A 23,170-nucleotide genomic window follows, 5' to 3' on the forward strand; every position below is an offset into this window, starting at 1 on the left:
ATCTTATCAGCTTGGGTTGAGTGGCTGGTTCCTCCAGCAATGATAAATCCAAAGGTGCCTGGTTTTGCTCAGTAGATACCACCAGTGGCGGTCTGTGGGTCGGAGCTGGTTCATTAGCACAAAAGCTAGCATGACTTGTCTCCTCAGATAGTGATGAGGACGTGTTTCCCTCATTCCCTGAGCACGTCTCTTTGTGCACAGCCTGGTCTGAATTTTCTTCAGTCTGACATGGTTTTTTGAAAAAGTTGCTCAAAGATAACTGTTTAGACCATTTAGCCAGTGTCCAACAGCTGTATCAAGCTGCTCCAGTAAGCCTTCTGATCGCTGGAGAACTTAAGTTTCGCACCAGACATCGGTCAATCACTTTAAAGATAAAGTTTGTTTTTATTTTTTTGTGTATATTAAATGTTAAATGTTCAAGAAAATAAACACCACAATGAAACTTTTAAAGAAAATTATATTAAAAAGAAGTATATTAGCCTATTTCAATTTTTTTTTCATGAATCTCACGGGGTGGGCTTGTGCACATTCAGGCCCACCCATAGCTCCGCCCCTAAGCTGATACAAACTGCTGCCTTCAGTCTGTTAACCAGGAGGAAGAAGAGGTGAAAATACAGATCTAAGAGGAGACGGAGAGATTCAGGGAGGAGCTGAGCTGTTACTGAACTATAGAAGAGAGAGGAACTTCCATATTCAGCAGAGTTCAATACACAAACCAGAAACATCACCTTTATTCAAGATGCTGTCACTGGACTATTATGGGCTGTCTCTGATTTTTCTCACTATTATAACAGGTATGTTACATTATGTAGCATGTAAAATGTTTGAAAAATTCTTGACAATTTTGTTTCACAATATAAATCAGATTTCTCTTCCTTTAGGTGTCAACTTTGAAGAACTCAGTCCAGCCAAGAATGAAGAGTCCAGTTTAGAAGACAGCACTGTTACTCTGTCCTACACATACTCCAAACAAGCTGATGGCAATGATATCTTCTTCTGGTATCGACAATATCCAGGAAAACCACCAGAGTTCCTCATCTTTCACTTGGGAACACAAAATGACACAAACAATAGACTTTCTGTCAGAGTGGATAAAACCAAAATGCATCTGCAGATCTCCTCTGCTGCAGTGACAGACTCTGCTGTGTACTACTGTGCTGTGAGGCCCACAGTGACAGGAAACACCAAAACTCTGTACAAAAACCTTTGGAGCAAAGACAACACAATACTCCACAACATCCACTAGAGGGAGTCACACACTGCTGAACTGGTTTAAATCCTGGTTTGATGAGTGTTAAACAACATCAGAATGAATCAAACAATGAATTAACGACATCACAATCGATTCAAAAAGACAAGAGGTGAATACATTATTCAGATCAATAGAAGCAAAAATCATCTGAGAGTGAACATTTTAGATGTCGATATTATGTCACCAAATCCTGGTTGGATGTTTGTTAAACAACATTTGTATTCACAGAAAATATGAAATGTGTTGTTTTAACAGAGTGTAGGAGGAAAACTGAATTAAAACTTCTTTGGAACATCCTCACCATTTATGAGACATTATTAAGCAGTCATTAGTAGGGGGAACACCTTCATTGATTAAGTCATGTGGTGATGGACGGGCTGATGATGAGGTGAACTTGTAGGTTCAGTGAAGCAGCTGGTCTCACTTCTTCAGGATGATGAGTCCAGGCTCAGACAAGGTCTATCTGAGTCCACAGAGGAGACACACAGCATGTGTTCTCTGGTCTTGCTGTGTTCAGTGACAGGCTGCAGAGTTGAGATGAATGGAGCCAAAAAGTCTTCAAAAGTCAAAAAAAATTTAAAAGCCAGATTACAAAATGAATGAGGGTTCATCATGCAAGCCTTTGCCTCTGTCTTATAGGAATATTTGCAGTCTTTGTTAGCAGCATGTAGAAGACGGAGGGCTTCACCACCGAGTGCCTTAAAAGTGTGATGAGCAAAAGACACTTCCTTATATTACTGTGTTATAAGTTATTACCAGAATTCATCAGACAGCAGAGTTGAATCCTGTAAATTAACACAACACAGGCACAAAGAGCCTTTTGATCAAACCATCAAAATGTTGATGAAAACATTTAGTTTCTTCGTATATTCCTGTGTTCGGTCCACTACAATCATCATGAAGAACATTTGAGCTGAACAGATGAAATGTAAATGAGATGTAAATGTTGAGAGTTCCTCAACAGATGATAAAGATGAAGGACCAATGATGTGAAGGCCCAGATCCATCAGAGTATCAATGTTCTTCCTCTCTCTCCTCCCCTCTCACTGCAGACATGAAACACTGGCTGCGAAACATCCTGATTCTGACTCTCTGGCTAGGTAACTCTTTAAACCTACTGATTGTTCTCCTTTAATCAATCATCTTTATTGATTCATCTCTTCCTTTGCATGTTCTCTTCTTCCTCAGAGTGTAAAGGAGCAGACAGAGTGATCCAGCCAACAGGAGATGCCATTGCTGCTGAAGGAGACACAGTTACACTTGGCTGCACATTTGAGACCAGTGACCCAACTTGTTATCTTTTCTGGTACAAACAGGATGGAAACAACAGCCCCAAATTCATACTGAGCCGCTCTAAGTATAGTACGGGGAACATGGAGGAGGAAAATGAGGAGAGATTTTCATCCAAAGTGAATTCTACCTCAAACTCAGTTCCTCTGAAGATCCAGAAGCTTCAGCTGTCTGACTCTGCTGTGTACTACTGTGCTCTGCAGCCCACAGTGACAGGAAACACCAAAACTCTGTACAAAAACCTTTGGAGCAAAGACAACACAATACTCCACAACATCCACTAGAGGGAGTCACACACCATGAACCCATTACAGTCTGAGCCAGTGTCACTGGACTGATGACAAATACAACAAAACATCAACCAATAAAGATTCCACACAGAGCTGCTGTGACAACAGACAGAAATGGATTGGTTGAGTTGAAGTGAATAAATAATGTGAAGAGCTGATTGGCCCCGCCCATTTAGCCTCAACTCAACCAATGACATCATTCCTTCCTCATTGTGCTGCAGTGGAAGAACACTGCTCATCTGCTGTCTGTCTGGCTTTAATAAATCCAAAGACATGTTGCTTTACTTCTTTTTACTCTTCTGTCACTTTACAGGTGAGTTTTGGAACACAACAGGAATTTAAGTGTTGTTGAACCTGCTGCATTAACCACATAAACACAACCTGGATTTCATCACTTTTCTCATGTCTTTGCTCTGACAGAGTCAATGCTCCTCATGTTTTCATCAGATTGACAAAATGGATGTTCATTGAATGATATTGTTTGTATGTGACTGTGAAGGAGCACAGAGTAACACTGTACACTTGATATTTTCCACTGTCTTCTCCTCTCAGCCTCATGAACAATGTTAGTCTAATGGCTTCATTTTCTACACTTTTTCCAGGACTAATAGCTGGAGACAGCATCTCTCCTGTAGAAGTTGAAGTCAGTGGAACAGAAGGACGATCTGTCACACTCATATGTCGATATGAGACAACTTATTCGAGTCCTGAACTTCACTGGTACAGACATCATTCTGACCTTCAGGCTCCTCAGTTTATACTCTGGAAAGGAGCAAAGGGGACGACAACTGAATATATTCCTGATAATCGATATCAGTCTCAAACAACACCAACATCAACTACACTGACCATCACCGAGCTAACCCTGGCAGACACAGCTCTCTACTACTGTGCTCTAGAAACACAGTGATACAAAGTGTAGAAGAGGCTGTACAAAAACCTGAACACAGATATCTGACTACTCTTCAAAGAGGAGGGAAGTGGTATTCAAACCACAGCTTCATATCAGATGGATTCTGCTAATTCCTGCTTTATCACAGTCACTGTGGTTACAGCTGTTAACACAGCGACTCCAAAACAACGATGAATTGTTTTACCTCTCTGGATGATGAGGACACACCTGCTGTCATTGAGTTATACTGCTAGTCATATATCACATTAACCACTTAATGAACGCCCCCATTTTAAGGTTCTTTTTCCAAAACGACACACTGAAATTAGAAGCATGACAGCTCCCAGATAGTTTGAGACTCAGGGATGTGCTTGGTACCATTGGAAAGGTAACACCCTCAAGTTTTTTTCTAAAAGTGTAAATGTGATTCTATGACATACTGACACAGAGTTATAGAGGTTGGAACACAGGTTTTGTTTTCCATCCAATTCAAATGTCAATAAACTGACTAAGATATAAGGGCTCAGGTATGTCTATGGACACAGCAGACACAATTAGGCCATAGCTACAGGTCTCAGCTTGCTACACTCAAAATTTGAAGTCAGAAGACTAAAAAACTGATTTGTCACAGTTTCTTTTTCTAAAGGCATGTCTGTGCATTTTGCTTGGGTCTTTTTTTTTCCAAGAGCGCCTACTGAGATTCAAAGGCTTATAACTTGAGAACCCCTTTACCTAGAAACATAATCTTGGTCTCAAATGAAAGCCAAGACCCTGGGGTTTCTTGCGTGTTCTTGCTCTTCTGGTAGAGGGCTCTTTCTAATGTTGTCATGGTGATTTTAGAGGGCTATTACATGGTCTGGAAATAACTTTTTTCCTTTGTGTTTGGGCTTAAATAATCATGACAGTCTCAGCTTTCCAACATTGAGTGTATATACTGTTAAGATCTGATGCTTAAAAGTATCAGCAAAAAAACTTTCGTTTTCATGAAGGGTGTTCGTTAGTGAAGGGTGTTCCTTAAGGGGTTAAATAACATCATACATTTTCATTGCTTTCAGTAGAGTTCATGTCATGTGACCCATCGATGCAAAAGCAAATCCAAATTATATTACTATGACAAATCAACATTTTGTCATTTGACCTGGAAATAAATGATAAAACATGCTGAGTTTTCTAAAGACATTAAAAATAATCAATTTTAATAGAAAATATGACATGAACATTTTTATCCATAATCTTCACTAATAAGGTCAAGCCAGCAGGACGGTACTGAAAATAACATGAACCGTTTCAGTCAGACAGTAATTTATTGATGGACCCTGAGTGAAACCTCTGTGTTTCAGAGGTCAGCTAACGTCCTCTGACTGCCAACACCGGGACAAACTGACGCCGCTGGATCCAGAGACAATGTCTGTCCAACATCCAACCTAAAACTAACTTCACTGGAATATATTAGATCCAGTCTATAAATTAAAGTATTTGTAACACATACAGTGGGGCAAAAAAATATTTAGTCAGCCACAAATTGTGCAAGTTCTCCCACTTAAGATGAGAGAGGCCTGTAATTTTCATCATAGGTATACCTCAACTATGAGAGACAGAATGAGAAAAAAAAAAAAAAAAAAAAAAATCCTGAAAATCACATTGTCTGATTTTTAAAGAATTTATTTGCAAATTATGGTAGAAAATAAGTATTTGGTCAATAACAAAAGTTCATCTCAATACTTTGTCATATACCCTTTGTTGGCAATGATGTCAAACGTTTTCTGTAAGTCTTCACAAGGTTTTCACACACTGTTGCTGGTATTTTGGCCCATTCCTCCATGCAGATCTCCTCTAGAGCAGTGATGTTTTGGGGCTGTCGCTGGGCAACACGGACTTTCAACTACCTCCAAAGATTTTCTATGGGGTTGAGATCTGGAGACCGGCTAGGCCACTCCAGGACCTTGAAATGCTTCTTACGAAGCCACTCCTTCGTTGCCCGGGCGGTGTGTTTGGGATCATTGTCATGCTGAAAGACCCAGCCACATTTCATCTTCAATGCCCTTGCTGATGGAAGGAGGTTTTCACTCAAAATCTCACGATACATGGCCCCATTCATTCTTTCCTTTACACGGATCAGTCGTCCTGGTCCCTTGGCAGAAAAACAGCCCCAAAGCATGATGTTTCCACCCTCATGCTTCACAGTAGGTATGGTGTTCTTTGGATGCAACTCAGCATTCTTTCTCCTCCAAACACGACAAGTTGAGTTTTTACCAAAAAGTTCTATTTTGGTTTCATCTGACCATATGACATTCTCCCAATCCTCTTCTGGATCATCCAAATGCTCTCTAGCAAACTTCAGACGGGCCTGGACATGTACTGGCTTAAGCAGGGGGACACGTCTGGCACTGCAGGATTTGAGTCCCTGGCGGCATTGTGTGTTACTGATGGTAGCCTTTGTTACTTTGGTCCCAGCTCTCTACAGGTCATTCACTAGGTCCCCCCGTGTGGTTCTGGGATTTTTGCTCACCGTTCTTGTGATCATTTTGACCCCACGGGGTGAGATCTTGTGTGGAGCTCCAGATCGAGGGAGATTATCAGTGGTCTTGTATGTCTTCCATTTTCTAATAATTGCTCCGACAGTTGATTTCTTCACACCAAGCTGCTTACCTATTGCAGATTCAGTCTTCCCAGCCTGGTGCAGGTCTACATTGTTGTTTCTGGTGTCCTTTGACAGCTCTCTGGTCTTGGCCATAGTGGAGTTTGGAGTGTGACTGTTTGAGGTTGTGGACAGGTGTCTTTTATACTGATAACGAGTTCAAACAGGTGCCATTAATACAGGTAACGAGTGGAGGACAGAGAAGCCTCTTAAAGAAGTTACAGGTCTGTGAGAGCCAGAAATCTTGCTTGTTTGTAGGTGACCAAATACTTACTTTACCGAGGAATTTACCAATTAATTCATTAAAAATCCTACTATGTGATTTCCTGGATTCTTTCCCCCCATTCTGTCTCTCATTGTTGAGGTATACCTATGATGAAAATTACAGGCCTCTCTCATCTTTTTAAGTGGGAGAACTTGCACAATTGGTGGCTGACTAAATACTTTTTTGCCCCACTGTACATGGCACATGAAATAATTGACCAACAAAATCAGACTGATTGATGAACAATAATGATCAACCATGAGACTTTAGAAGAGACAGTCTGGCAGATGGAAACAATCTTTCTGGTTGGAGCTGAAAATCAAGTTTGTAGGTGATTTATGTTTGTACAGGACTCTCATGATTTGACTGGTCCTCACATGGGACACAATAATGTGAACAGTATTGTTTGAGACAAGTTTCCAATCAGTCATTAATATGGTTGTCATGTGGAAGTGAAGGGGAGCACATTGTCAGATTAAAGATTGAGCCGAGTCAGGACCTTCACATGTGCTGTCAGGTGTAGATCAGTGTCACCTCATCAGCTGCTTCTTACCAGATGGAAATGATGGAAGTTAGTGAATAACAGCAGCACAGCAGTGACAAACACACTATCTGTCAGAGCTGTGAGAGGAAGGAGGGAGGGATTAAGGGAGGAGAGAAACTGAGACTCAAGTTCAGAAAAAACTAAATCTGCATTCATAGTATAACTGTAGCCATGACTACTGATTAACCAGAGACTGGACCTTCAGACACAGGTGTCTTGATATTACATTCACTGCACTCAGGTGATCTCCATTTCACTAACTGTGAGACTACTAGCACCAATTGGCTAGACTTCTGTCCAATTAGGTCAGACAATTTAACAGGGTTAATACTAGGTTAATGCAATCACTTATTTGACATTAAGTTTTTGTCAAAAAAGCTAAATTATGTTCACCTAAAAGGGAAAAACATCCAAGGGGGTGAATACTTTTTGTAGGCACTGTATTAAATTGAGCACGCCCCTAATGTGTGTGGTAACCTTAGCTGATGAGTTCAACACATTTTATACTCACTTTGATCGTCTCAACAAAAACGGACATGTAATCAGCTTCCAGAGGATCGAACACTGTCAGGGTTCACAGAGTCCTGCTCGACTGAGTAAAACTGGACCCTCCCCAGTTTACATTCAGCACCAACACATCCACAGAGGAGCTCACATACTAGTAAAATAAAGTGTTGAACACATTCATGCATCAATAATTTTAATCCAGTAATCTGTGTCTGAAATGAGACATTCTGCCTAACGAGTACTCTCCATGTGAGTACTTTAAGTATAGTTTCATACTAATTGTTTTGTATTATTAGGGAAAATTGGAATGTATAACTTCAACCTGTAGCAGAGTATTTATAATCTGACTCTTCACCAAGTAAAAGTACTGATATCACGTAGTACTTCTTCCACATCTGTTAATTTACAGTGAATGTTTTTGATTTGCTCAAACAACCAGTTGAGTTTGAGGAGGCCTGTAAGTCAGTTAGAGGACAGAAATAGCTGCCGATCAGTTATCATTAGGGATGCACGATAATATCGGCAAGCTATTGTTATGGGCTGATATTGACTTTAAAATAAATTCTCCGATTCAATAAACCGATAAGTAAATAGAATGCACGTTCCTTGATTAAATCAGATGCCTGACAGCACAAGGATTGTGTGACGCAGTGCGACGTGACATGTCATTGTCATTTCTCCAGCTTCCATCAGCCTGAATGTAAACAGACCACAGCAAGAGGAGGAGTTACACAACTGAATATGAAAGGCTTCTTTTTAGAAGTGAAGAGCTGCTGTTTTCTCTCTGTTCTTCATTCACTACAACTGAAGATAATGGAGCTCTTTTTAATCTGGATGATGATCTTCATGTTTCATGCTGGTAAGTCAACATTAAGAAGACATGTGAGACAAGATTCACAACTACTTCCAGTTTTGTAATATCATACATTTCTTTGATTAAACTGACTGTAAATAAATACAAATATCACAGTGAAATATATGTTTGTTCTTTCAGGATCCTCTGAGGATTTAGTGAAACCATTTAAAGATGTGATGCTGGCTGTGGAAGGAGCACTGTGACTCTCTCCTGCAACTATTCAGGCTCTGTTAACAGCCTCTACTGGTATCAACAGAAGTCCAGATCATCTCCAAAGCTTCTAATGACAGAATATTCAGAGAAAACAGAGAAGTTGTCTGTTTCACATGATAGAGACAGAAAGGAGTTTCATCTGCAGATCTCCTCTGCTGCAGTGACAGACTCTGCTGTGTACTACTGTGCTGTGAAGCCCACAGCAGTCAATAAAAATCACAACTATTCTACATGTCTGTGTGTCTGACTCTCTGGCTAGGTAACTCTTTAAACCTACTGATTGTTCTCCTTTAATCAATCTTTATTGATTCATCTCTTCCTCTGAATGTTCTCTTCTTCCTCAGAGTGTAAAGGAGCAGACAGAGTGATCCAGCCAACAGGAGATGTCATTGCTGCTGAAGGAGACACAGGTACACTTGACTGCACATTTGAGACCAGCGACACATTTCCCTATTTGTTCTGGTACAGACAAGAAGTAAACGACTTCCCAAAGTACATTCTGAAATGTTCCTCACTAACAGTAGAGCATGCTGCTGACTTTGAGAAAGACAGATTTAGTGCTACAATCATCAACAAGTCTGTTCCTCTGAAGATCCAGAAGCTTCAGCTGTCTGACTCTGCTGTGTACTACTGTGCTCTGCAGCCCACAGTGACAGGAAACACTAAAACTCTGTACAAAAACCTTTGGAGCAAAGACAACACAATACTCCACAACATCCACTAGAGGGAGTCACACACTGTTAAACTGCAGCAGGATGTTACTATGATGTCTACCATCTTCGGACTCACAATCTCACAAAAACAAAAGAGATAACTGATGAGTTCTATTTGTGAGATCATTGCACTACATGACAGTTTGGTCCAGAAGACAAATAAGAGGATAAAATGATCACTGATTACTTTAACTGACACATGATGTGTTTCTCTGTATGTTGACTGTGTTCATCAGTAACACATCATTGTTGATCTGATATTTAATAACTTTACCTCCAACATGAACAAAGACATTCATTAGTGGACAGAAGACACTTAAATAAATCATGTTTGTAGAGACTGAACAGAAAAGAGTCTGGAAAGAGAAATTCATTTTGCACAGCTGGGATTTGTTATAAAGAAACCTCCATTTTCAAAAGAAGTGGGATGATTAATTCCAGCATGTGTTTCACATTTTTGATTCATCAACAACACAAAAACACTGGCTTGTCTCCAACACGAGTGAAACATGATTTATATGATAGTGACTGCTGCATCAGTGTCATTTCAGAGTTCAAGGCAGAGGAAGTGTTACACACTACATATGGTGCCCCGGGTGAGGCAGCATACAACATATATCTGAAAATTATCAACATCAAGATTAAGTTGTACAGTGATGAAATGATGTTGTCTCTACTTTAGGAGTGTAGAATGAGTCCCTCTTTTCAATGCAAACCCTGACAAGATGATCCACCCTTGAAACCATCACAGCTACATTTCTGTAATTCATTCCAGTAATCAAGGAATCAAACACAAAAAACTACAACAAAGAAAACTTCCCAGCTCCAGCTGTTGCAAAATGCAGCCTTCAGTCTGTTAACCAGGAGGAAGAAGAGGAGGTGAAAATACAGATCTAAGAGGAGACGGAGAGATTCAGGGAGGAGCTGAGCTGTTACTGAACTATAGAAGAGAGAGGAACTTCCATATTCAGCAGAGTTCAATACACAAACCAGAAACATTACCTTTATTCAACATGCTGTCACTGGACTATTATGGGCTGTCTCTGATGTTTCTCACTATTGTAACAGGTATGTTACATCATGCTTTCATTCTGTCATGTACAAATCTAATGTTTTCTGAAAGCAGTTCATGTGTTTTGATCTGTAACATAATATAAAACAGAATTTTTTCTCTTCCTTTAGGTGTCAGCTGTGAAGAACTCAGTCCGGACAAGAACGAAGAGTCCAGTTTAGAAGACAGCACTGTTACTCTGTCCTACACATACTCCAAACAAGCAACTGTCCAAGAAACTTTCTTCTGGTATCGACAATATCCAGGAAAACCACCAGAGTTCCTCATTTCTCACTCTGGAACAGGATCATCCATATCTGAACCAGTCTCTCGACTGTCCTTCAAAGTGAGTGATGACAAAACCAAAATGCGTCTGCAGATCTCCTCTGCTGCAGTGACAGACTCTGCTGTGTACTACTGTGCTGTGAGGCCCACAGTGACAGGAAACACCAAAACTCTGTACAAAAACCTTTGGAGCAAAGACAACACAATACTCCACAACATCCACTAGAGGGAGTCACACACCATGAACCCATTTCAGTCTGAGCCAGTGTCACTGGACTGATGACAAATACAACAAAACATCAACCAATAAATTCCACACAGAGCTGCTGTGACAACAGACAGAAATGGATTGGTTGAGTTGAAGTGAAAGAAATAATGTGAAGAGCTGACTGGCCCCGCCCATTTAGCCTCAACTCAACCATTGACATCATTCCTTCCTCATTGTGCTGCAGTGGAAGAACACTGCTCATCTGCCGTCTGTCTGGCTTTAATAAATCCAAAGACATGTTGCTTTACTTCTTTTTACTCTTCTGTCACTTTACAGGTGAGTTTTGGAACACAACAGGAATTTAAGTGTTGTTGAACCTGCTGCATTAACCACATATACACAACCTGGATTTCATCACTTTTCTCATGTCTTTGCTCTGACAGAGTCAATGCTCCTCATGTTTTCATCAGATTGACAAAATGGATGTTCATTGAATGATATTGTTTGTATGTGACTGTGAAGGAGCACAGAGTAACACTGTACACTTGATATTTTCCACTGTCTTCTCCTCTCAGCCTCATGAACAATGTTAGTCTAATGGCTTCATTTTCTACACTTTTTCCAGGACTAATAGCTGGAGACAGCATCTCTCCTGAAAGAGATGAAGTCAGTGGAACAGAAGGACAACCTGTCAACCTCACATGTCAATATCAGACAAGTGATGATGGTGTTCTCCTCTACTGGTATAGACATCATTCTGACCTTCAGGCTCCTCAGTTTATACTCTGGAAAGGAGAGGGATCATATAGGGGTCAGCAGTACATTCCTAACAATCGATATGAATCTGAAACAACACAAACATCAACCTCACTGACCATCAGAGAGCTAACCCTGGCAGACACAGCTCTCTACTACTGTGCTCTAGAAACACAGTGATACAAAGTGTAGAAGAGGCTGTACAAAAACCTGAACACAGATATCTGACTACTCTTCAAAGAGGAGGGAAGTGGTATTCAAACCACAGCTTCATATCAGATGGATTCTGCTAATTCCTGTTTTATCACAGTCACTGTGGTTACAGCTGTTAACACAGTGACTCCAAACCAACGATAAATTGTTTTACCTCTCTGGATGATGAGAACACACCTGCTGTCATTGACTTATACTGCTAGTCATATATTACATAAAATAATACTAACTATAAATTGATATTCATTTCAGTAGAGTTCATGTCATGTGACCCACTGATGCAAAATCAAACCAAATTATATTATTACTATGACAAATCAACATTTTTTGTCATGTGACCTGGAAAGAAATGATAAAACATGCTGAGTCTAAAGACATTATTAATATCATAAATAACACATTTTAATAAGAAATATGATATGAACATTTTCATCCATAATAATAATAAGATCAATCCAGTAGGAAGGTACTGAAAATACCATGAACTTTGTTTCAGTCAGAGAGTAATTTATTGACGGACCCTGAGTGAAACCTCTGTGTTTAAGAGGTCAGCTAACGTCCTCTGACTGCCAACACCGGGACAAACTGACGCCGTTGGATCCAGAGACAATGTCTGTCCAACATCCAACCTAAAATTAACTTCACTGTGGGTGGAATATATAAGATCCAGTCTATAAATTAAAAGTATTTGTAACACATACATGGCACATGAAATAATTGACCAACAAAATCAGACTGATTGATGGACAATAATGATCAACCATGAGACTTTAGAAGAGACAGTCTGACAGATGGAAACAATCTTTCTGGTTGGAGCTGAAAATCAACTTTGTGTGTGATTTATGTTTGTACAGGACTCTCATGATTTGACTGGTCCTCACATGGGACACAATAATGTGAACAGTATTGTTTGAGACAAGTTTCCAATCAGTCATTAATATGGTTGTCATGTGGAAGTGAAGGGGAGCACATTGTCAGATTAAAGACTGAGCCGAGTCAGGACCTTCACATGTGCTGTCAGGTGTAAATGAGTGTTACCTCATCAGCTGCTTCTTACCAGATGGAAATGATAGAAGTTAGTGAATAACAGCAGCACAGCAGTGACAAACACACTATCTGTCAGAGCTGTGAGAGGAAGGAGGGAGGGATTAAGGGAGGAGAGAAACTGAGACTCAAGTTCAGAAAAGACAAACTCTCACAGTGGAGTTTCATACAAAAACAGATTGTCTTGATCTTTAAGATGCTGTCAGTGAACTTCAGCCTGTCTGTCACTTTGTTTCTGATCACATTAACAGGTAGGTGACATAATTCACTTTACAAGAGCTTCAGTGATGAAATATTCACATCAGGAAGTTACAGAGTTATTTCTTCCTTTAGGTGTCAGCTGTGAAGAACTCAGTCCAGTCAAGAATGAAGAGTCCAGTTTAGAAGACAGCACTGTTACTCTGTCCTACACATACTCCAAACAAGCTGATGGCAATGATAATTTCTTCTGGTATCGACAATATCCAGGAAAACCACCAGAGTTTCTGTTCTACATCTCAGGGCTGAATGTTACAAGACCTGCAGAGTCTCTAAAACCAGACAATAAGTTCTCGACTAAACTGTCTGAAGAAAAACGTGGTGTGATTCTGCAGATCTCCTCTGCTGCAGTGACAGACTCTGCTGTGTACTACTGTGCTGTGAGGCCCACAGTGACAGGAAACACCAAAACTCTGTACAAAAACACAAGCTGACACACTGACAAGCTGCTGGAAGCCTTTTTTCTTCCACACTGTTGTACTGAACTTTTTACCTCCACTAGAGGGCGACATCATCAAGTAGGCGGTGCTCTACTTCTGCACTGTGTTCAACCATTCTGTCAATAATAACTGCTGCTGTGAAGAGAACAACTCTCACACTGAATGTTGAACATCAGCTAGTATCTCCTGTTCATTTAAACCTTGTTGTAGAGATGGAACATTGGCTGTGGATTATTCTTGCTGCTCTGTTCTTCGGTGAGACACAAAACACAACAAGTTGACATTTAAGACTATTTTATAACATTCAGCTGAACTGTGAGTGATTTTTATTCTCATGATACTTAAAACCAGATTAGATCATCTTTGTATGCATTTCACACATAACTCATATACATCAACGTGACAGCAGTCAGTAAAAATCACAACTATTCTACATGTCTGTGTGTCTTACTCTCTGGCTAGGTAACTCTTTAAACCTACTGATTGTTCTCCTTTAATCAATCATCTTTATTGATTCATCTCTTCCTCTGCATGTTCTCTTCTTCCTCAGAGTGTAAAGGAGCAGACAGAGTGATCCAGCCAACAGGAGATGTTATTGCTGCTGAAGGAGACACAGTTACACTGGACTGCAAATTTGAGACAACCACCGCATTTCCCTATTTGTTCTGGTACAAACAAGAAGTCAACGACTTCCCAGAGTACATGCTGAAATGTTTTTCACAAACAGTAGAACGTGCTGCTGACTTTGAGAAGGACAGATTTAATGCTACAATCATCAACAAGTCTGTCCCTCTGAAGATCCAGAAGCTTCAGCTGTCTGACTCTGCTGTGTACTACTGTGCTGTGCAGCCCACAGTGACAGGAAACACCAAAACTCTGTCCAAAAACCTTTGGAGCAAAGACAACACAATACTCAACAACATCCACTAGAGTGAGTCACACTGTTAAACTTCAGCAGGATGTGATGAGGTCTGGTTTGTAGAGTAGTCCTCTGTGTCTTGGTGGCCTCCCTCACTCGTCTCCTTCTTGCACAGTAACTTAGTTTGTGAGGACGGCCTGCATTTTCCATATTCCTTCCTTTTCTTAATGATGGATCTAAATGAACTCTGAGGGATGTTCAGTGACTTGGAAATGTTTTTGTTTCCATCCCCTCACTTTTACTTTTCAATTACCTTTTCACAGAGTTGCTTGGAGTGTTCTTTTGTCTTCATGGCGTAACTGTAGCCATGAATACTGATTAACCAGAGACTGGACCTTCAGACACAGGTGTCTTTATACTACATTCACTGCACTCAGGTGTTCTCCATTTCACCAACTATGAGACCACTAGCACCAATTGGCTAGACTTCTGTCCAACTAGGTCAGTCAATTTAACAAGGTTAATACTAGGTTAATGCAATCACTTATTTGACATTAAGTTTTTGTCAAAAAAGCTAAATTATGTTCACCTAAAAGGGAAAAACATCCAAGGGGGTGAATACTTTTTGTAGGCACTGTATTAAATTGAGCACACCCCTAATGTGTGTGGTAACCTTAGCTGATGAGTTCAACACATTTTATGCTCACTTTGATCGTCTCAGGAAAAACTGAGGTCTACTCAGTTTTCAGAGCGTCAAACACTGTCAGGATCAGCAGTGTCCTGCTCAGACTGAGTTAAACTGGACCCTCACCAGTTTACATTCAGCACCAACACATCCACAGAGGAGCTCACATACTAGTAAAATAAAGTGGTGAACACATTCATGCATCAGTAATTATAATCCAGTAATCTGTGTCTGAAATGAAACACTCTCCATAACGAGTGCTTTCTGTTTTGGTACTTTAAATATAGTTTCATACTAACTGTTTCGTATTAGCAGGGAAAATTGGAATGTATAACTTCTACTTGTAGCAGAGTATTCATAGTCTGAATCTTCACCAAGTGAAAGTACTGATATCACGTAGTACTTCTTCCACCTCTGTTATCTTACAGTGAATGTTTTTGATTTGCTCAAACAACCAGTTGAGTTTGAGGAGGCCTGTCAGTCAGTCAGAGGACAGAAATAGCTGCTGATCAGTTACCATTAGGGATGCACAATAATATCGGCAAGCTATCGTATCGGCCAATACTGACTTTAAAATCAACTCTAGGATTCAATTAGCCGATAAATAAATAGAATGCTGCTTCCTGATTAAATCAGATTAAATGCCTGATGGCACGAGGATTATGTGACACAGTGCGACGTGATACGTCACTTACATCAGCCTGCAGAAGAGCGAGGGAGAAGCTTAAAATGTCAGCAGCGTGGAAGTTCTTTAAGGTGTCGGAAACAGATAGCAAAGTTTGTATTTGCAATGATTGTTCAGCGTCTGTGATGCAAGAAGGAGCCAAGATGCATTCTTTTAACACCACAAACTTAATTGTCCATTTGAAGAACCATCAACCGGAATGTTGCCTCAAGTTTGTAACAACAAACAAGGACACGGGGAAAAACAGGTAACTGGCTGGAGAGAAACTCACCACCTGTCTCCTCTACAGTCTTTGGTAAAAGCCAAGAATTACAACCACAAGGGCAAAAGGCATCACTCAGAAACTGATGGAGTGTATCGCTCTGGACAACCAGTCCTTTTCGTTTGTTGAAGATGTCGGATTCCTCAGATTTTTGAACTACGTTGAGCTAAACGTAGGGATTTTTGTGATGTAGCCTTATCTTAGTTGCAGCGGTCATTTACAACAACACTGGAAGGCATATATGTGTCATCAGTCTCTCTGCCACTTTCATTGGACTTTATAAAGGAGGCTTTGTTCTCACTTAGGACCGAATCTGTAGCTTACATGTTGTGCACTTTTGTTTTTATTTGCACTTTACCTCTCTGTTACAGGGTTGTGTGTTGTTCATACATAATATACGTTTAAGTATTTTTCTCATTTTTAAAAAGGAATGAACGTTTCAAAATTTTAAGCTTTGTATTTTAAGTCTACATTTACCAGTGGGCCAACCTGATAAGAGTATGAATAATAATATGTAAATTTCACTACAGAAGAGACTTGATGATCCCTGCAATAAGGTGTGGAGGAAGAAAGAGTATACATTTATAAATATCAGTATCGATATCGGTTATTAGCCAAATGAGTTGGAAAATACCGGCACATAACGGCAAATCAGCAAAAACTCCAGTATTGTACATCTCTAGTTACAATACCTAGTTTGACTCCTTCAGAGGTGTTTAAGTTGAAATTTATGGAAAAAAACACCTCCACTCTGATAACAAATTTTAAAATCTGTGTTTAAAACTATACTGTGACATACATTTTAGGTCATACCGCTCCACCCGACTACAGATTGATTTGAGTGAATTCAGTCTGTTAACCAGGAGGAAGAAGAAGAGGTGAAAATACAGATCTAAGAGGAGACGGAGAGATTCAGGGAGGAGCTGAGCTGTTACTGAACTATAGAAGAGAGAGGAACTTCCATATTCAGCAGAGTTCAATACACAAACCAGAAACATTACCTTTATTCAACATGCTGTCACTGGACTATTATGGGCTGTCTCTGATGTTTCTCTCTATAATAACAGGTATGTTACATTATGCTTTTATTATGTCAAGTTAAATTCTGATGTTTTCTGAAGGCAGTTCATTTCTTTTGAGTTTCTTTTAACATGATATAAAACATATTTCTCTTCCTTTAGGTGTCAGCTGTGAAGAACTCAGTCCAGTCAAGAATGAAGAGTCCAGTTTAGAAGACAGCACTGTTACTCTGTCCTACACATACTCCAAACAAGCTGATGGCAGTGATAATTTCTTCTGGTATCGACAATATCCAGGAAAACCACCAGAGTTCCTCATCTTTCACTTGGGAACACAAAATGACACAAACAATAGACTGTCTGTCAAAGTGAGTGAGGATAAAACCAGAATGCATCTGCAGATCTCCTCTGCTGCAGTGACAGACTCTGCTGTGTACTACTGTGCTGTGAGGCCCACAGTGACAGGAAACACCAAAACTCTGTACAAAAACCTTTGGAGCAAAGACAACACAATACTCCACAACATCCACTAGAGGGAGTCACACACTGTTAAACTGCAGCAGGATGTGATGATACAGTCTGGGATCATAATGAGATGTAAAGCTTTAGAATTAAAACCGTTGACAACATATTCACTCTGAGCATTGAATTACATTTCACCAGGGTAGCACGGGCAGAACTGAAAACACTTTTGATGTTGAAATCAGATCTCAAACACTTTGACAAGAATAATCTATGAAGCATCATAGATTAATCTAATTTGTTGTTCGTCCAGATTCCTCTAGATTTCAATATTGAGTCAACAAGTTGTTGTTTGATGTTTGTTAATCTACATTCGTTTTCACACACAAAATCTTTAATATGATGAAAACTGAAAGATATCTTGTGTGTAACGTTCTAATCACATATACGAGACATTATTAAGTAGTCGGAAGAAGGGGCACCACCTCCACTGATTAATTAATGCCTTGATGGACAATGATGCGGACTTCCCGGAAAGAGTCGAGCATGGCGAGCAGACTCTGTGATCCTCGGTCGTCAGGACACAGTCAGATGATGACGTAGTCGGTTCAGTGATGCAGCTGGTCTCACTTCTTCAGGATGATGAGTCCAGGCTCCGACAAGGTTTATCTGAGTCCACAGAGGAGACACACAGCATGTGTTCTCTGGTCTTGTTGTGTTGGACACCATCAGGCCTCAATGACTATCGACCAGTGGCCCTCACATCTTACGTCATGAAGGTGCTGGAGAGACTGGTCTTGGCCCACCTAAAGCTGAGACTCCACAGGGGACTGCACTGTCTCCTTTCCTGTTCACCTTATACACCACTGACTTTCAGTACAACACCGGGTCATGTTACCTGCAGGAGTTTTCTGACGACTCGGCTGTTGTTGGGTGTATAAGTGAGGGACAGGAGGAGGAGTACAGGGCACTGGTGGACAACTTTGTGGAGAGGACTGGACAGAATCACCTGCAGCTGAACTTTGTTGGGTGGCAATAGCTCAGTCCATAGGGACTTGGCTTGGGGACTTGAACTGGCGACCTTAAAGTCCCCAAGCCAAGTCCCTACGGACTGAGCCATTGCCACCCAACTGGTGACCTTCAAGTCCGACTCGGGCTCATCCTGGCCGAGATGCCCTTGAGCAAGGCCGTTGGGCGCCATGGCATGTGTTGCAACCCATTCGCTCATCTCCTCTACACTGTGTGTGTGTGTGTGTGAAATGTGAGTGATAAAAATAATTTCCCAATTTGGGATTAAAATAGTCAATAAAATAAATAAATACAATTATGGTGACTGATTTTAGGAAGAAGAGGAGGATGGCTTCCCAACCTCTGTGCATTCTGGGAAGGGATGTGGAGGCGGTGGAGGATTATAAGTACCTTGGTGTTACCATCAACCACAGACTGGACTGGAGATCTAACACTGAAGCTGTTTACAAGAAGGGGATGAGCAGACTTTACTTCCTGAGGAAGCTGAGATCCTTCAACGTGTGCAGCAAGAATCTTTCCTGCCACAAGCCATCACCTTATACAATAACTGTCTCACCTCTGCCTGACAGAGAGATCTCTGATCTCTTTGCTGTTTTTACTCAGTTTATAACACGCTTACATCTGCACATTCTAGGTTCTATTAAGGCTATTTATCTATTTATATTACCTGTGGTTCTGTCATTGCACATTCATAGAAATTGTTTATTTCTTGTACAGTTGTATAGATAATTATTGTTTATAGTATAGTTTGCACTGTGTATATACATTGCATATATCTTGCTTTCTATTTATGTTATGCACAGAGTGTTTTTCTTTTTCTTTATTTTATTCTTGTAGACCCTGTAGACTGTAACAAAATAATTTCCCAGTCTGGGATCAATAAAGTAATTCTATCCTATTCTATTCTATTCTATTCAGTGACAGACTGCAGAGTTGAGATGCATGGAGCCAAAAAAGTCTTCAAAAGTCAAAGTTAAATAGATAAAAATAAGGAGGATTACAACATGAATGATGATTCATCAAGCAAGCATTTGCTTCTGGCTTTTAGGAATCTATGCAGTAATTTTTCTCAGTTCAGAGTTCATTCTGGAGCTCTGCCTTGTTCTTAGTGAAAAGTGAAAAACAGAAGCCCATATCCCTAAATGCTTGTCAGCTGTATGTCCAAGTAGGAGGGTTTCAACACGGAGAGCCCAAAAACTGTGATGAGCAACAGCCAAGTGTCAGGACAAGAGGACGAGCCGAAAAGAGAAAAGTGACTGTAAGACGGCGTGTGTTCTAAAGTTTTATATTCTAGGGCTTTATCAAGTCATAAGTAAATCATACTGGTTAACATCAAATACACTCATGTGATGCTGACAATTCATTATATCACTTAGTTAAAAGTTATTACCAGAACTCATCAGACAGCAGAGTGGAATCCTGCAAATTAACACAACACAGGCACAAAGAGACTTTTGATTAAACCATCAAAATGTTGATGAAAGAATTTAGTTACTTTGTATATTCCTGTGTTTGGTCCGCTACAATCATCATGAAGAACATTTCAGCTGAACAGATGAAATGTAAATGAGATGTAAATGTAGAGAGTTCCTCAACAAATGATACAGATGAAGGACCAATGATGTGAAGGCCCAGATCCATCAGAGTATCATTGTTCTTCCTCTCTCTCCTCCCCTCTCACTGCAGACATGAAACACTGGCTGAGAAACATCCTGATTCTGACTCTCTGGCTAGGTAACTCTTTAAACCTACTGATTGTTCTCCTTTAATCAATCATCTTTATTGATTCATCTCTTCCTCTGCATGTTCTCTTCTTCCTCAGAGTGTAAAGGAGCAGACAGAGTGATCCAGCCAACAGGAGATGTCATTGCTGCTGAAGGAGACACAGTTACACTGGACTGCACATTTGAGACCAGTGGAACAAATCCAACTTTGTTCTGGTACAAACAGGATGGAAACAACAGCCCTAAATTCATACTGAGCCGTGTTCAACGAGATGACGGGAACACACCAGATGAGGTTCAGGAAAGATTTTCATCCACAATGGATTCTACCTCAAACTCAGTTCCTCTGAAAATCCAGAAGCTTCAGCTGTCTGACTCTGCTGTGTACTACTGTGCTGTGAGGCCCACAGTGACAGGAAACACCAAAACTCTGTACAAAAACCTTTGGAGCAAAGACAACACAATACTCCACAACATCCACTAGAGGGAGTCACACACCATGAACCCATTACAGCATAGGTCGGCAATAGGCGGCCCGCGGGCCAGAAGTGGCCCGCAAGCAAAAACATCTGGCCCGTGAGATTGTTTGAACTAGAGAATGAAAATAAAAATATAAAGTATACTTTTTAAAAATCGGACTGCCAGTCTCAAAAATGCCCTTTATTTGGAAACTTCATTTTCCAGAACAGAAAAATGTCCTCTATCTAAATGCTTATTTGTTTTATCTGGATACGTGAATGAATAAGCACATCAGCGAGGTGCAGCGTGAATGCTCAACATGCAAAAACAAATGAAGTCAGTGGACAGCGCCTGGTGCTGAAATTCCAAACTAGTCCCTAAAACACAAGTTGTCAGTCAAACAACGGACATAGGCTTCATATTGTAGTGAAAATTAAAACACGACTTCTTTCAAACAGGCCAGACATCAAACATAGGCATTTACGTACATAGAACTGTGAAAAGTAAAACACAAGTTTCAAACATAGCGTGCGTGTTATTTAGGCCTTTATATAACTGTGATGGCACCAAAAATGTAAACTGATAACAATGCACTGCACTGTCAAATCGGAGCAAATCAGAGCAAAAAAGTACGCAGCAAAAAAGCTGAATCCACTCGACCATGGGCTGTGGAGTGCTCGGCCCCTGAAACGACAGAGGAGACGTGCTACATTTACTGCCTGAAATCTGCCTAGCCTACAACAAGACATTCATTTAAAATACAGTCCAGATTTTAGACACAATAACTGGTTTAGATTACTCACCTAGTGTGAAAAGTGGCATCTCCCACTGGTCACTATTTGCTGGATATCTGGTGAAATAGACGTCACTTTAATCCTCAGGCAGTTCTCGAGATTTTGGTGAGTCAGTCTATTCCTCTCGTGCGTTTTTATTGCATTCATAGCTGAGAAGGACGACTCACATACGTAGGTGGAAGGGAACATTGTCAGAATGTAAAGTGCGACTTTCTTGAGGTTGCTGTATTCCTCGGAGCATAGTAGGCCTACCCAAAAGGCACTCCCGGGCTCCGCACTTCTGAGCGCATCTCGCACAATTGAGGTGGCTTGGAAGTCAATAATTTCCATTTCCAGCGCAGCCTGATCTAAAGAGGGGATCATTTCTTTCGCCAGGGAGGAGAAGTTGTCGGCTGGTTTTACTGCTGGGTCACGTATAAAGTCAATGATGTCTTTTGGGATGGAGTAGTCATCAAACCGAGAAGTGAAGTTGGCTCGTAGCCTCTTGATGAAGTCAACCATCAGCTCCGTCACTTCTCCCGCTGTCTTCTTCAGTGTGCTGAAATGTAGGAGCCTGCCAGTAGATATGTCTGCCTCAAGCATCTCAAGCTTCCTTGTGAATGACTCCAGTTTTTCAACCATGTCCACGATGGTTTTGTCTCTCCCCTGTAGCTGAAGGTTAAGCAGGTTTAGGTGGCCAAATATGTCAGATAAAAACGCTACATTGGACATGAACTTTTCATCTTCCAGCAGGATAAGGTGGTCAGCTGCTGCCTTGCTCTTGCTCATTCCAAGGAACGCTTTGATCTCATTCAGTAGCGCACAGAAGCGATCCAGCGCTTTCCCTTTGCTTAACCAGCGCACATCATTGTGAAGCAGCAAGTCATCGTGGGCGGCATCTGCTGACTCAGCCACAAGTTGTCTGAAAAGCCTATGCTGGGTGCTTGATGTACCTCTGACAAAATATATGACTTTCATCACTTTGTCCATAACATTCTTTAGCTCGCCATTCAGTCTGGCACAGAGGACACTTTGGTGGATGAGGCAGTGCAGCCCGTGCATTTGGGGGGCGAGTTCTTTCAGCCTGCTCACCAGACCTCTGTGCTTTCCCACCATAGCAGGAGCCCCGTCTGTCACGATTAGGTTAACCCTCTCAAATGATAATGAATGCAACTGAAACAACTCTTCCAGTTTTGCAAATATAGCATCTCCAGTGGTGTGCCCTTCTAATGGAATTAGAGACAGCAACTCTTCCTTGAAATCCTTCCCATCAAAGTATCTCACATAAATGCACAACTGGGCTACATCTGTATTGTCAGTGCTCTCATCAACGGCTAAGGAAAAGTAGTTTGCGTGACTGACACCGTCGATAATTACACCCTGCACCGCATCAGACAGCGCTTCTATGCGGCGGGCAGCGGACCTCGCAGAGAGCGGCATCTGTTTCACTGACCCGATCACATCATCCATCGACTTGTTGGTATCAAGTTCCTCCAAA

At 40.8% G+C, this 23,170-nt stretch overlaps 2 gene segments (V, D, J or C); both read left to right on the plus strand.

Annotated features, from left to right (window-relative positions):
* Window positions 1-13,787: 13,787 nt before the first annotated feature.
* LOC115572171 (T-cell receptor alpha chain V region CTL-F3-like) lies at window positions 13,788-14,576 on the plus strand (the record flags this gene model as incomplete). The annotated part of the segment is given in 2 exon segments: window positions 13,788-13,970; window positions 14,266-14,576. Coding segments are annotated over 2 exon segments (354 nt in total), but the record flags the coding sequence as incomplete, so codon positions are not given.
* Window positions 14,577-20,401: 5,825 nt separating this feature from the next.
* LOC115572829 (T cell receptor alpha variable 14/delta variable 4-like) lies at window positions 20,402-21,177 on the plus strand. The segment is given in 3 exon segments: window positions 20,402-20,450; window positions 20,539-20,835; window positions 21,125-21,177. Coding segments are annotated over 3 exon segments (396 nt in total).
* Window positions 21,178-23,170: the final 1,993 nt, after the last annotated feature.

This window comes from Sparus aurata, chromosome 21 (assembly GCF_900880675.1).
Source record: "Sparus aurata chromosome 21, fSpaAur1.1, whole genome shotgun sequence".
NCBI lineage: Eukaryota > Metazoa > Chordata > Actinopteri > Spariformes > Sparidae > Sparus > Sparus aurata.